At 40.8% G+C, this 16,454-nt stretch overlaps 1 protein-coding gene across 2 annotated transcripts in view; it reads right to left on the bottom strand.

Moving 5' to 3' along the window:
• Positions 1-16,454, bottom strand: part of LOC124619245 (ATPase family AAA domain-containing protein 2-like) — a 236,223-nt gene that overhangs the window by 126,964 nt on the left and 92,805 nt on the right. For both annotated transcript variants that reach the window (XM_047145490.1, XM_047145491.1), the window contains 5 exons: positions 8,164-8,266; positions 1,642-1,776; positions 1,244-1,391; positions 747-1,143; positions 411-659 (listed from right to left, as the gene is read on the bottom strand). In XM_047145490.1, the coding sequence (XP_047001446.1) occupies positions 411-659; positions 747-1,143; positions 1,244-1,391; positions 1,642-1,776; positions 8,164-8,266 (1,032 nt within the window). The remainder of the gene's footprint in view (positions 1-410; positions 660-746; positions 1,144-1,243; positions 1,392-1,641; positions 1,777-8,163; positions 8,267-16,454) is intronic.

Below are 16,454 nucleotides of genomic sequence, written 5' to 3'. Positions count from 1 at the left end.
ACTATCTTACCTCTCAATGGTGAGAGTCTGGAAAATTTATGGCTTATCAAGTAAGTGTCCTTATTCCATTAACATGTTTCTTTGTTTATTCAGAGAGTTCCAGTGTTTTATATTACAATGACTGAAAACATAACACTCAATACAATGTATTACAAACATGCTAAAGACAACAGCAATTCTGCAGGACAGTTATTCAACACTTCCTTGTCATTTAGGAAAATCTATTATCAAAGTGTGAACATTTCTGGTTGAAAGTACGAAACACTAGTTCTCTAAAAATGAATAGTGGCAAAACAGACTTGCATAAAGAGTTATTAATGTGAATTTTAACTCTTGCTATCAATTTCTGTTTAAAGACGAAAATACACATGTGGACATCTGAAATAAATTTAGAACTTCATAAGCATTACCTTCTTAGCTGGTAGAGGGAAGTAGAGCTCCCGATCAAAGCGACCAGGCCGCCTCAAAGCAGGGTCAATTGCATCAATTCGATTGGTTGCACCAATGACAATAACATCACCCCGGTTATCTAGGCCATCCATGAGGGCAAGTAGAGTCGACACTATACTAGCGTGTATCTGATCTTGTTTAGAAGAACGAACTGGTGCCAAACCATCAATTTCATCAAAGAAGATTATGGACGGACGCATCTCATATGCCTGTGAAAGTACAACATTGCCATTAAACACTACAGAAGTAACTTAATACAAAAACACAGCATAACTGAATGTGATGCCTTAATATACCTGTTCAAACAAAAGACGCAATTGTCTTTCCGATTCTCCTACCCACTTATTAAGACAATCTGCTCCTTTACGCATGAAAAATGATACTTTTCGATCACCTTGACAACATTCATTTGCAAGTGCCCGAGCGATTAAGGTTTTTCCTGTCCCGGGAGCACCGTGGAAAAGAACTCCTTTCGGTGGCCTTATACTGAAGCGATCAAACACTTCTTTGTATAACATTGGGAAAACTACCATCTCTTTTAGACAACGTATATGCTCTTCCAAGCCACCAACGTCCTCAAAGCGTATGCTCGTATCTAACACGACGGGATTAACATCGGCGAGTTTTTTGCTGGCTTCGTGTGGCCTACTACTCACAGGAAGATCATTTGTATGTATGTTTATGGGAAGGCAACTGTAAAAAGAAGCAAAGTATCATTAACATCTCATTTAAGGCACAGAAATCTTATTTTATTGCATGAAATTTTGCTCCTTTCGATTCCATTATAGTTTACCGTGTCCTGCTTTTGCCGTGGCCCTTCACTTTTTTCCTGTCAAATCTTTCTTCTTCACTGCTGCTCGACGAACTGTCATCGCGGTGTCGTCTTCGTCTGACAGACGATAAAACTGTACGGAAGATTCGGGACGATCGCCGTGGTGGATCTAAAAAATATTAATGCCATTTTACTGTTGAAGAAGTCCACATCTGGGTTCCAAACTTTGAATAAATACATGCTATTTATAATTTTACATATACTGCTTACACCCCTCAGAACCTGCCATAGCCTCAGGCCAGTAGCAGGGTGCCATTATTTCGCCATATCCCAAACAGTGGGATTTGCGTGCAAGGATGAAAGCGACATCATTGGGGATTGTTTAGGCACTGTGTCCTCAAATTTCACTTTACACTCACCAACATTCACCTGGAACCTCTGCACAGTAGGTTTTGTCTTTCGAAGGTGGTATTTTTCCCTCCGCACTTCCACTTCTTCTTCAGAGTCTGACGAAGTCTGGCTGCTTTGTGAGTCACTTGCATCATCACTATCTTCTGAAATAATACAATTGTATGTTATTTAGCAACTTCATATTAATCACTTCCCACATCTGACTGATTCTAAAAGACATTATACAATGGAGTAACACCAGGTAGGAATATCAACAATGTAGGAAAAGATAGATTACTACTTATTGTAAAGAAGACACGTTAAGTTGCAGATTGCACAGCTTTTGGGCACAACCACAGCCTTCATCAACAAAATAGAGAAACACACACAATCAAGCACACCTCAGGCATACATTACTGCCAACTCCGACCTGCCAATTGTGTGCATGAGGTATAATTGCTTGCTTTTGTGTGTGTGTGTGTGTGTGTGTGTGTGTGTGTGTGTGTGTGTGTGTGTGTGTTTCTCTTTTGCTGATGAAGGCTGTGGCCGAAAGCTGTAAGTACACACCTTTTAATGGTGCCTGTCTGACTTTTTTTTACAGTGAGTAGCAATCCCCTTTTCCTATGTTGTTGTTAAACAATAGAGTAATTGACACACAAGTCACAAACGTGTTGCTGTCATCCATTCACAGATTATTTTGAACACCATGGGCATGGTCCTGTAGGAGGTGGTATGCCGTTGCCGTCCTCCGACCTTTGAACTGACTTATCCAGGCAGTTATAGGGCGACCTACAGTTTGATGTGGATTCTGAACACGATGCAACTTTGCATTTTTCACATCGAAAGACATTTCCAGAGGTTAAAGAAGTGTGAAGAATGATTAAAAGAAAATCTCTGAAAGTTTGGAATTTGAAGTTAATGTTTCCAGAATTCAAAAAACACAAGAGAAAGACAATTGTATTCAACTGATTTAACTTGCAAATATTTTTGAAATCACTCATCATGAGTAGAAGTCAATAGCTGAAGTTTAAACTCCAAAATAGTTCATAAGGCATTGCAGGGAAAATACTATGCACAGACTTAGTTATGAGTAAGTATAGATTCCAAAGACCAGAAAACACTGTACCAGGTAGGATTGACAGAGGACATCGAAAAAGTGCAAAGAAGGGCAGCTTGTTTCGTGTTATCGCACAATAGGGGTGAGACTGTCACTGTTATGATAAGCGAGTTGAGGTGGCAGTCACTGAAACAAAGGGAGTTTTCTTTGCGGTGAGATCTATTTACGAAATTTCAATCACCAATTTCCTCTTCCGAATGCTAAAATATTTTGTTGACACTTACCTACGTAGGGAGAAGTGATCATCATAATAAAATAAGAGAAATCAGAGCTCAAACGGAAAGATTTAGGTGTTCCTTTTTACCACGCGCTATTCGAGAGTGGAATGGTAGAGAAGTAGTATGAAAATGGTTTGTTGTGAACCCTCTGCCAGGCACTTAGATGTGAATTGCAGAGTAACCATGTAGATGTAGATTGTAGTACTGGCTAGTTCATAGTTTCATGCATATTCTTTGCACTAGCACCACATGAGTCAATTGTTCACGCGATTGTTCGAGCAACAGCGATAAAGTAATCGAGCGCTTTGTTGTACCAGGATATCTTGAGCTTGTTTGATGGCAAGTTTCATTTGCCCATCCCTAGCCTCCCAAATTCTGCAAAATAAATCTGCACATGACCTTAGTAGCTAAAGCTTCACCTGTTAAGACGACGCTGTATTTCTCAAAAACCATCAGGTAAATATGGTGACTTTCAGAGTTCCGGAAGCATTTAAAGAATCTACAAAATTCTAAGGCAGAGGATTTTCCTATTCCAAATGATGATTCATTTTACTGGGAAAACATGACCAGACACTACATTATTTGGTCAAAAATGGTATTAATCAAAACAAAAATGCTGATTTTTCCAAGTCCACATGGCGATATGAAAACGGATCATGGCAGCTTTACAGCGAAAAGCTGTTTCAGAGGGTTTTGGTGAATGGGGAAATTATCAACAGTGAATAACTTGTATATTCTCCTAGTCAACGATCATTGTTCTGTACATTTCAATTTGCAACTTTTGGTTTCAGTGATTGGAGCCATGCTGGAATAAGAATAGCTGAACATGAAACTTCTACCTCTCACAGAGATTGCTTGTTAAAATTGAAAAACAAAGGAAACAAGGTGAATACAATTAACAAATGGTTGCTCACCCGGCATTAGCATGAAATTATGTATTGAGTCAATGTGCTAGGAAGCGTTGTTCCTGCAGTTAAAAAGCTGGCTTCTAGGGGTCTAGCATTTCATGGAGACAAAGGGTGTTTAGCTGTGTAAATAATGGAAATTTCATTATGTATCTGGAAATGACTGCAGAGTATGATTCTGGTTTTGGCTGAGCGTATAGCATGGTTTGGTAACTCTGGAAAAGGGTGTACTTAATTCTTATCACCAGTAATTTATTAAACATTCATACGTCTCACAGGGATAACTGTGACTCAAAGAAGAAGTAATTAAGTTATTTCTTCTAAATATTTTTCAGATCAGATATATCACGTAATGACTGTACTTAATTCTTATGACCAGTAATTTATTAAACATTCATACGTCTCACAGGGATAACTGTGACGCAAAGAAGAAGTAATTAAGTTATTTCTTCTAAATATTTTTCAGATCTGATATATCACGTAATAGAACCTTTTCTTCATTCCATGCTCAGCTCACTTGGTGTAACTAGTTGGCTCACGAGCTGCACAATGCTGCAATACGGTTTTTTGAGTTAATTCAAAGTTTAGCCGGTTTCTTTGTACATTTGACAGGTATATGGAACATTTTTTGATTCTGCGAGTATGACACTGAAGTCACCGTGTACAGCTCAATAATAGCATGTAAGGATGTTTGTAAGGGTTTGAATTCAGTTTGGAATGCACTGTTTTCTGCATTAAGAACAGTTTCAGAAAATGAGAGTTGTAGAGTTAGATGTGAAACTTGAAGCCTTCTTAGAAAGTTAAGCAGTATTGAAGCAGCTTTCATGATAGTGCGGGGATGTATTCTGTAACAGTTTGGGGGGGGGGGGGGAGGGAGGGAGGGGGGAAGAGAGAGAGAGAGAGAGAGAGAGAGAGAGAGAGAGAGAGAGAGAGAGAGGAGAGAGGAGAAGAAGAAGAAGAAGAAGAAGAAAGAAAGAAACCACCACCTGCAAGCTGAGATATAGACATTTCTACTTTTGTTGAAATGTTTCACACTCTTGCAATGTTTTTAGCTGAGCTTCAGGCATCTTTTTAATTTCACAAGGATTCAGCTGAAATGAAGTTTATGGGGATATGGTATTCGAAATCAGTTCCATGTCCTTCGGCTGCTGAGAATCAAAAAAGGAAATGAAACATTTAAGCACAAGAAATTCTTTGATGAATCATCTGACCCGGGAGAAGAACCCAAATGTCCTGAAGAAGAAACAGGGTCAGAATATGTTGAGATCTGGAGAAGCGTGAATATGTTGTATTGGTTCAAATGGCTCTGAGCACTATGGGATTTAACATCTATGGTCATCAGTCCCCTAGAACTCAGAACTACTTAAACCTAACTAACCTAAGGACATCACACAACACCCAGCCATCACGAGGCAGAGAAAATCCCTGACCCCGCCGGGAATCGAACCCGGGAACCCGGGCGTGGGAAGCGAGAATGCTACCGCACGACCACGAGATGCGGGCGAATATGTTGTATTCTAAGATCATACAAACTCTACAGGATAGGTTACAGAAGACACAGAGAATATAACTTTAAGACTTTAATTTCTCTCAAATGTCACCAAACTAGAAGCTGTTCTAATTTATGATGCTGCAGAGAAACTTTATTATATGGCCACTTTCACAATGAACAAACTGACTTCGTAATTTATCACGAAATGGTACAGTATGTTGCTTCACACTGGAGACAATGCTGATGTCGAAACTTTGCTATAGCAATCACATTTAGGTCTTCAATATTTTGTCAGCCGAAGGACATAAACCATTCCAATTCTTGTTTATGTCTCATTCTTTACCAGGCAGTTAACTTAATCCACTCATGCTACAAGATACAGCACAAAATTTCATTGGTATTTTTACAATCATCAACTAGGGATGGTTGAATTAACACACACTGAGACCTCAATTATTTATGGCACACATGTATTATCTGCAAGAATAATAAATGTGTTTCGCAGCCTCATTACGGAAACATTAGGCTTAACTCAATGCCTGTTTTTTACTTCTTATAAATTGTAACTAATTAATACGTACAAAATGAACTGTAGTTCATCGTCAAAAGTCCAGTTCACTCACTAAAAGAATAAACATACTCAAATACAGCTCAACTACAAGCTGAACAGGCGAAAATTTCTTCTACCAATCGGCTGACTGCAAACGGAAACATGAGAAAGGTTCAACAAACACTGTTTCCCACAAGGGAGACATTACACACCATAATAGTAAACAAGTAATATATTATTAGAAAGCATGAGAAGTGACAGAAAGAAGTCAAGAGGTCTGAGATAAAGGATGGACAGATGAATGAGGAACATGAATTGTGTGAAAACGGAACAAACAACAAAAATTGGAAGGAAGAAGTGACGGAGGAACATCAAACTAAGTAAAGAACAGAAGACACGAAATTGCAGAATAAACAATAAACGAAGATAATTTAATATGAAAATGTAGAGGATAATAAAATAAAAGAAAGTGGAAAAAAGACAAAGAGAAAGAATCTAAATCATCTGTATAGTGGTGAAGCTATCAGAGCCATGAACAGTGTCTTAGCACACTGTCTATGAAAGCAAACTGTCTGCCAGCAATACATACTTCTGACATACGTTCAGTCATCCTAAGGGGCAGTTCTGCTGACATAAAAAGCTGAACACGAGCATGTGTAACCTCAACATGAAACTTCCCAACTATCAACCAATGAGAAATACTGTATGTTAACCAAACCCAGAGCAAATGTGGAATTACAACTTACTTGCTGTGATATCTTAAGGGTTTACACTTGTTATCATTACAATCTCTATCCATTTTCTATAAACCTTACATTCTTTCAATCTGCCACAAATGAGTGTAAAATGTCTATTTTCTTTCTATGGTATTCATTTCAGTTTAACCTTGTTTAAACATTTCATCTGTTACGTAAGTAAGATGCTGTTACCAACAAATATAATATTAATTCAACCAAGATAGTGATTTATTGTTTCATATTTTAACAAAAATAAGGCATTTGCCAATTTGAAGTACTTTTTAAACCTTACAGTCTCTACTAACATTGTCCCACTGAAACTGGAAAATGTAAATAATGAAACACAGCACCAATTACTTATTTTTTCTTGTGCGGCATGACACTTTTCGAGTATCTATTCTTGTTAAGTGCAAATATTTACATAACTATTTTGTGTGGTGCCTGCATATGTGTTGTTCTGCATCTCTTCCACTGTAATCGCCTTTTTGAGGTTATCAGGTACTGTGCCACCTCAGTTATGCAACCCCCCCGCCTCCCCACAGTCACTCACATTGCTTGTTTGTGAAACATCGCAAAAAACACACACAAATATTTGCACTTGATAATGAGAATAAATTCTCAAAACATGTCTCACTAAACATGGGGAAAATATCTTAGTTGCTGCTTTTCAGCCAAAAACATCTGAGCAATGCAATGTCAGCAAAGATGTCAACTAGTGCTACAAGTGGTTCAAATAGCGCAAAGGTGTCAAGATGATCAGAAGAATCACAAAGCTGCGCACACAATGTAGAGACAGTTTAGAAATGGTTAGGACTGGTCATGATACCTTTATTCGAATGAACCTATGTAGTTACTCCCATCAGCCACCACACCAAGCAGCAACTGGCAGCAGTAGGATATCGAGGAGGACTAGCTACAACGTTTATTCATTTACTGGTTCAGCCAGCATAATTGTACATCAATTACATCAGTTTTAATCTCCACAAACATTTTTTTTGTAAAGCATAAATCGCGGGAAAATTATAAATCTGTTCACACAAAATATGGAGTGAAAAAACACTGTAAACATAAAAAATTTGACAGAAACGTAAAAAAATGTTGCAAACAGCAGGAAAACGCTAATTCTGGGAACATAAAAGCAGGGTTACACAGTATATATGCAAAGTATTATCTGATGTAACATTACAGGTTTATATTGTTCATTGACAGATTTTGATAATATTATTGTAAAGCTTTGCATTGTTCACTGACGGATTTTGGTATTATTGATGTGACCAACACCTTGTAGAATATGAGGATAATTTTGATTTAATAGCAATTAATAATAATAGTAATAACAAAGAAGCTCAGGGACCGATAGCATGTAGAACAGTTGAAGAAATCCCAGAACTGGATTCACAGTTTAAAACTTACATATTTAACACACCATGCCACAAAATGAAAGTGGGAATATGAGGTTGTCACATCAGACAAAATACTAATACAAATATTGTAATATCAGTCAAAGAAAAACCTGTAAATATCACACACACCATTAATTTTGCGAGATCTTGGTGCAGGCTGCTGCTGAGGATACATCAATCTGCGAGTTGACCGCCTTGGCCGTTTCACTCTTGAGTACATATCTTCAAAATTCTGTTGAAAGGAAGTATGAATAAGTTTGTGCCTATTCTGCATAGCAGTAAAATTAATAATGCGTGATAAATTATAGAATGCATAAAAAGAAAAAGGAAGAAATCCACTGATTAAAATAACTCCAGGATTTAGTCTGTCAAGTTTCCCCAACATGATTAATAGTGAACTTCTGAATGCTCAGCCAAGATGTCGTTTCCATTTCCTGCACAATATTTCACAATCAACCAAGCCATCTTCTTCAGTGCTGCGAGTTTTGCTAGTATCTGTACTTGTTGCCTGGACTTCCACCACACTGGAGTCCACACAGCGAGTGCACGTAATAGCAAAATTCTCAGCACTTGAAGAAGACGGCCGGATCGGTCATCGAAATATTGTGCAGGAAATGGAAACGACGACTTGATTGAACACAAAGAAGCTCACTATTAACCTTAGGGTAACAGAAAGCTATCTTTATTGATGGTGGTTCACTAACTCAGCTGTGTTCCCAAAGTTCCATATCACTACAGTGTAACCCACAGAGCTAAAAGGAGTGGGTACTTTACATGTGCTCTATCCACCGATTATCTTAGCCAAATGTCACTTGCAAAGTAATTTTATGGGAAGGGGGAATGATCTTCATCCAGTCCGCCCCCCAGTAGCTTAGTGGTCAGCACAACAGAATGTCAATCCAAAGAGGCCGGGTTCGATTCCCGGCTGGGTTGGAGATTTTCTTCACTCAGGGACTGGGTGTTGTGTTATCATCATCATCATCATCATTTCACCCCCATCAACGTGCAAGTCACTGCAGTGGCATCAAATCAAAAGACTTGCACCCGGTGAATGGTATACCCGACGGGAGGCCTTAGTCACACGACATTTATTTAATCTTCATCCAACAAATTAAGTGATTTCAATATAATGGAAGGAAACATTCCACGTGGGAAAATTATATATAAAAACAAAGATGAGGTGACTTACCGAACAAAAGCGCAGGCAGGTCGATAGACACACAAACAAACACAAACATACACACAAAATTCAAGCTTTCGCAACAAACTGTTGCCTCATCAGGAAAGAGGGAAGGAGAGGGGAAGACGAAAGGAACGGAAAGAAACTGGAGATCTGGAATGAAAAAAGGCGAAAAGGTGTTGGTTACAGCTGGGCTATGTTGGACTTGGGTTGGTAGACAACGATGTGCATAAAGGTTAGGTGGTTGTGTTGCCGCCAAAACACGTTAAAGGACGGAGAAATTCGGGAAAATTTCGAAAAAACTGCGTGTAGTATATTAAAAGGAGTGGTATTGTGGTGGCAGATAATCAAAATGAGGCTAACAATTGTTTGACGAAGAAATGATGAGGCAACAGTTTGTTGCGAAAGCTTGAATTTTGTGTGTATGTTTGTGTGTCTATCGACCTGCCTGCGCTTTTGTTCGGTAAGTCACCTCATCTTTGTTTTTATATATAAATTAAGTGATTTATTAGAGGTATAGTGACTGATACGCTACCACAACACAAAACAAATTAAGACTGCTTGCATTATTCGGGGCTATTTCCCATGGCATATTAATGCACAGCTATTTTTGCACCTCTATATGGGCACTTACTAATGCTGCAAAAAGTTTCAACAACATAGATCATCCATTGGTAGTGGATGAAAAGTTTCAAACAAAGTGTTCTTGACGGCAAAAAAGCAGTTAGTGCACAACAGCAAGAAAACCCAAATGCAGAACTATTTTGAGCTGTGCAAGGAACTAATTAAGATTTTTGTGAACTCAAACAGGCCTCACTTTGAGAGCAATCACCAATAACTGAACACACACATGTCTGCTTGTGTTTGCATATGTGTGGATGGATATGTGTGTGTGTGTGTGTGTGTGTGTGTGTGTGTGTGTGTGTGTGTGTGTGTGTGCGCGCGCGCGCGCGAGTTTATATCCGTCCTTTTTTCCCCCTAAGGTAAGTCTTTCCGCTCCCGGGATTGGAGTGACTCCTTACCCTCTCCCTTAAAACCCACTTCCATTCGTCTTTCCCTCTCCTTCCCTCTTTCCTGATGAGGCAACAGTTTGTTGCGAAAGCTAGAATTTTGAGTGTATGTATGTGTCTGTTTGTGTTTCTATCGACCTGCCAGCGCTTTCGTATAGTAAGTCAGATCATCTTTGTTTTTAAATATATTTTTCCCGCGTGGAATGTTTCCCTCTATTATAACAAACGTAATGTTTTATACATGGAAGGAGGCATCGTTCTTTGACTATACAATTGATGATTAATCATTGGATACAGTAAAGTGAAATGGCAACATGAAAAGAGTTATAGGAGTGGGAGATGGCAGGATGAAATTCAGTTGACAAATCTTAAGTAAATACATTCCACCCAAACCTTTATTATTATTTAGTTTTAAGTGCTAAAAGAGAAGTATAGTAACAGCAAATTCTTGACTCTGTGTGTGTGTGTGTGTGTGTGTGTGTGTGTGTGTGAGAGAGAGAGAGAGAGAGAGAGAGAGAGAGAGAGAGAGAGAGAGACTCAAGCTCATACTGTGATAGTTACCAAGAGTCACTGCATATAATTTGCAGATGGAATAGGAAAAGTGGGAAACATCTCTCGTAAAAGAACCTTCCACCGCAGACCAAACGGTTGCTTGAACAGGACAGAGTAAGAACAAGCTTTCAAATATGGTTATCACTGCCAGTATCGGCATAGGGTGCACTCACCAGTGTTTTAACAATGTGTATTCTTTTCTGACAGATTAAAACAATGTACCACACTTTATGCCACCTATAACGAACATTACAGTGGGTAACGTGCCTTCACCATACCCAACATGAAAATCAATGCTAAATGTTCAATGTGCACCCCAAACTCCACGCTATAGACAGATGTGGCATATAATGGCAATATTGGTTGGAGTGTCACATGGTACACTGCATATGCCCCCCCCCCCCCCCCCCCAACTTTCTTTTGTGCACATCACTAACAGGGATGCATTAATTTATTAATTATGAGTTGCATGTTATCGTATTCCAGTTCCATCCAGGTAGTAGATGCCAAGAAGTCTATTAATTATTTAGTAGGTTATAAACAGACTTATATGTTGAAACCAGTAAAATACTTAACATAAATGCAGTTAAGTTTCTTTAGTGTTTCATATGGTGAATGAAAACATTTTGTACTTTTGATTTATTTATGAGCCTATACCGAGGGGTAAAAAAAAAAAAGTATCCACTGTTTAGAAGTCCATAACTCGCAAACTAATTGACGGAGTTGTCTCATTTTTGGTGAAAGTGTATCTTAAAGTCCAACTTAAAGACATCACTGTAGGTGTTCGAAACGGTCACCATTAACATCCACACACAAACGATGCCACCGAACTGCAGCACTAACTACTGACTGCAACGTGTTCAGTTGGATATTTGCACATGAATGTACGATGGACTCTCGAAGTTCGTCCAATGTGTGTAGCTTTTGTTGATAAACGATATCCTTTAGTGTTCCCAACAGGTAAAAGTCCAGAGGAGTTAGGTCTGGGGGAACGTGGTGGATAATCCACAGCACCTCTATGGCCTATCCATCTTCCTGGTAGATTTTCGTCGAGATACGTCCTAACATGAATTTGGCAGTGGGCTGGGGCACCATCTTGTTGAAAGTAAACTCTTCCGTCTCCATACAAGTCTCGGATGGCACATAAAATGGATGTCTGAAGCTTCTGAAGGTACACCTCACCGGTAACTGTGCCGTCAAAGAAGAATGGCCCAATCAAGCCACGGTAAGACAACCCACTCCACACATTTACTCCTGGCATATTCACAGCTTTGTCTACATGGACGTTCAGATTTTCGGCGGCCCAGTAGATGCAATTGTGGCGATTTATTGTACCACTGAGTTTAAACTGCGCCTCATCAGACCACACTATCATCTCTGCAAACTCTTCATCATTGCGCGCCATGTTAGTAAACCACTCGCAGTACTCCATTCTACGATCTGGGTCGTCCTCGTTCACTGCGTGTAGCAATCGTGGGATGTAGCACTTCCACATTGCTGTCTTCAAAATTTGCCAAACACTTGAGTGACTCACTCCAGTTTCACGGGCACACTGTCACACAGACTTCTGTGGTGAGCGAGTGAATTGTTATAACACACGACGGGAGTTAGCAGGACTTGTTACTGTTACAGGACATCCAGATCGTTGTTTGTGTACATCTTTAACACAGCCTCCAACTTCAAATTTGTCTTGAATGCGACAAATCGTTAAACGTGTCAGTGGTTCTGTTTGATACTCATTTAGACATTGTTGTTGAACCTCATTAATGTTTTCGTACTTAACATACCACTTCAAAACCGACTCCTTCCATCGAATGTAAGACTTGCGCCAGTGTCACGTTTACTCGAGTAACTAGGTGCAACTAAGAACAAAACAATGACTATCTGGTGATTATCATCTGACAAAACAAAACAACGTAATACAACGCTTGTGTGGCGATTGCCGGAATTACAAACTATTACACTACAAAAGATGAGACAACTCCATCAATTACTTTGCCAGTTATGGACTTTTACACAGTGGATACATTTTTTTGGACCCCTCTGTATAATGTTTTCATGTTACAATCAAACCATGATCATTTTCTAAATATAGATCTTAATTTGGGCATTTCATGTCAAGTATTCTAATATCGGAAAATTTCCCATATGACCAACAGAGATTTTGCTGAAATTTTGTTCCAGCATTCACACATGCTCTCAGTGAACATTGGGTGCCTCAATGATACAGATAGCTGTACCGTAGGTGTAACCACAATGGAGGGTTATCTATTGAGAGGCGTGGCTCCTCACAAGGGGCAGCAGCCTTTTCAGAAATTGCAGGGGCAACGGTCTAGATGTTTGTGGTGTCACCGCCAGACACCACACTTGCTAGGTGGTAGCTTTAAATCGGCCGCGGTCCATTAGTACATGTCGGACCCGCGTGTCGCCACTGTCAGGGATCGCAGACCGAGCGCCACCACAAGGCAGGTCTCGAAATACGGACTAGCACTCGCCCCAGTTGTACGGACAACGTAGCTAGCGATGCACACTGACGAAGCCTCGCTCATTTGCCGAGCAGATAGTTAGAATAGCCTTCAGCTAAGTCAATGGCTACCACCTAGCAAGGCGCCATTAGTAACATTGCATGTATCTAAAGAGTCTCACTTGTATCGCCACAATCTCCAGATGTACCAAAAGGATGGATTAAAGTTAAGTATTCCAGAAGCTACGTACTTTTCTTTATAGCATTCATTACGTATCCTGTTTCAGACCTCACGCACCCTGCTTTGGCTTAGCGCGTGCCTTTCGGCTTCCTCTCATTGTGTCTAGGCTGTCTTGTCTAGACACAACAATTTTTGGCGACGAGTCAACGGAAAGTGTCTTGTTCTTTCTAATTGCTTACATTTACTTGTGTAATGGCTTCGCCAGATGTACTGTCCGAATTTTATCGCTTGCAGAATCAGCAGACGCAGGCGTTATTGGATGCCCTTGGACAGCTCGTCCAGGGTCAACGTGCACTGCAAAACGATGCGGCAGCCGCCGCTCCACCGCTACCGCAGCCACAACTCCCAGTTGCACCGCCTTTTAGGCCCTTTGACCCAGCTAAGGAAACATGGACGGAGTGGTCACGCCAGTTTGGATTTCATCTCGCCGCCTACAGAATTCAGGGTAACGAGCGGCAGCCTCATTTATTGTCGTGTGTAGGGGTGCAAACGTACCGTGTGATAGTGAAATTATTTCCCCGACGCGATGTAGCAACTCTGTCTTACGAAGAAATTTTGTCTGCTTTAGATGCCTATTTCAAGGAAACCGTTAATGTAGTTGCAAAAAGGTATACTTTCTTTCGTACAAAACGTACGGCCGGTCAAACTAATAGGGAGTGGGTTGCAACGTTGCAAGGCCTTACAAGAGATTGTGCTTTTGAGTGTGAATGTGGACTCCCTTCTTCAGATACTATGGTACGTGATGCAATAGCACGGAACGTTTCTGATGTTCGTATACGGGAACAGATTTTGAAACTAGTCAATCCCTCCCTTCAACAAGTGATAGACATATTGGATAGACAAGACACGCTTGACTTTGCTCAGGAATCATTTGCAACTTCGCCAGCCGTGTGTAACATTAACCGGCCCGCCGGGCGCGCTGCACGGCCCAGTAAACTGCCCTCGCGCACGTCCACGCAGCTGCCGCCACGCTCTAAACCAGGTGTGCCGCGCCAGCATACAAATGCAGTCAAATCATGCCCACGGTGTGCTACTAGACATTCGCGTGAAAATTGCCCGTCACGCCAAGCTACTTGCTTTTACTGTAATAAAAAAGGACATGTTCAAAGTGTTTGCCAGAAAAAGCTCAGATCAGACACTCTTAATCATTCCAGGCCCTTTGCTTCGCGCCGGAATCGAACCAAGAATACTCAGGCTCGTGAACCTTCGCCCATGGACATTCATGTAGTTAATTCAACTTCGTCCAGTGCCACTGTCTCTAACAGTGACTGTGTTCGTCCCACAAATACTGTGCGTCAACGTCGCCGGAACTCGCGTCAAGACGCAAGTGCTTCTGTACCAGTGTCAGTTCAAATTGCACGAGACAGTCGCTCTTGTCGTCAGCAGGACACTAAACTTTTTTTAGATTTGGACTTTAACGGCAAGGTCATACCATTCCAGCTCGATACCGGAGCTGCAGTTTCATTGCTCAATCATGACACGTACAACCAACTGGGCAAACCTCCGTTGCGTGCCGCAAATGTTCAGTTACATAGTTATTCAGGTCAGAATATCCCTGTGTTAGGACAGTGCACTCTTCTTGCAACATACAAGGGACAAACAAAACTTGTGTCATTTTACGTTCTTCGTTCTTCTACTGCAGTGAACTTGTTTGGTTTAGATTTATTTCAATTGTTTAACATGTCTATAGTAAATCAGGTCCTATCAGTGGATCAGACTGTGCCTTCAGACAGTGTTTCTCGTCTGTGTGAAGAATTTGCAGACATTTTTGCACCGGGCCTGGGTTGCGCTAAGAACTATAAAGCACATTTGGAACTGAAAGTAAATGCGCAACCGAAATTTTTCCGAGCGCGCAAGAACATTAAACGATTTAGAATCACAAGGTGTAATTGAACGTGTGCAAGCTTATCTCTGGGCCTCACCCTTAGTAATTTTGCCGAAACCTTCCGGAAAACTGAGACTTTGTGTGGACTTCAAGGCAACAGTGAATCCACAACTAGTGATTGCAACTTTTCCCTTACCCCGCCCGGAAGATCTTTTTGATAAACTGTGCCCGGGTAAATATTTTTCGAAGTTGGACCTAGCAGATGCGTACTTGCAAATCCCAGTGGACGCCGAATCCCAGCGCGTCTTGGTGGTTACCACGCATCTTGGTTTGTACCGATTCAAAAGACTGCCATTTGGGTGTGCGTCCGCCCCTGCATTGTTTCAGCAATATTTACAAACTGTTTGTGCGTCGGTCCCTACTGCTGCAAACTATCTGGACGATATTGTGATCTCCGGACAGACAGCAGACGAGCATTTAGCACAACTACGAACATTATTTCAGGTATTGCGACAAAATGGTCTTTGCTTGCGGAAGGACAAATGTGTGTTTTTTGCTCGTGACTTACCATATCTGGGACATGTCATAAATGCACAAGGCATACATCTGAGTCCAGAGCACCTCCGTGCCATACAAGACTTGCCTTCGCCGCAGAATTTGAAGCAGCTACAGAGTGTGTTGGGTAAAATTAACTATTATCATCGCTTTCTGCGCAATGCCTCTCCCATTTCAGCTCCGCTTCATAGCTTACGCCGTAAGGGTGTTCTGTTCGTCTGGACGACGGAATGCGAATGCGCCTATCGCCAGTTGAAATCGGCGTTGCTTTCTAATACTTGCCTTACGCCATTCGATCCCCAGAAACCCCTTTTGTTGATGGTAGATGCATCGGATTTCGGGATCGGTGCTGTGCTTGCGCACAAAGATGGGTCGCATGATCGCCCTATTGCCTTTGCGTCCAAATTGCTCTCGTCTGCGCAAAGAAATTATTCCCAGATAGAGAAAGAAGCTTTGGCTCTCGTGTTTGGTGTTACTAAGTTCCATGATTTCTTGTATGGTCGTCACTTTACCATCATCACAGACCACAAACCTTTGACGTCGCTTTTTCATCCGAACAAGCCTGTACCTCCACGTACAGCGCAGAAATTCAT

Source organism: Schistocerca americana, chromosome 6, assembly GCF_021461395.2.
Source record: "Schistocerca americana isolate TAMUIC-IGC-003095 chromosome 6, iqSchAmer2.1, whole genome shotgun sequence".
NCBI classification, from domain to species: domain Eukaryota; kingdom Metazoa; phylum Arthropoda; class Insecta; order Orthoptera; family Acrididae; genus Schistocerca; species Schistocerca americana.
This window is presented reverse-complemented; position numbering and strand designations above follow the sequence as displayed.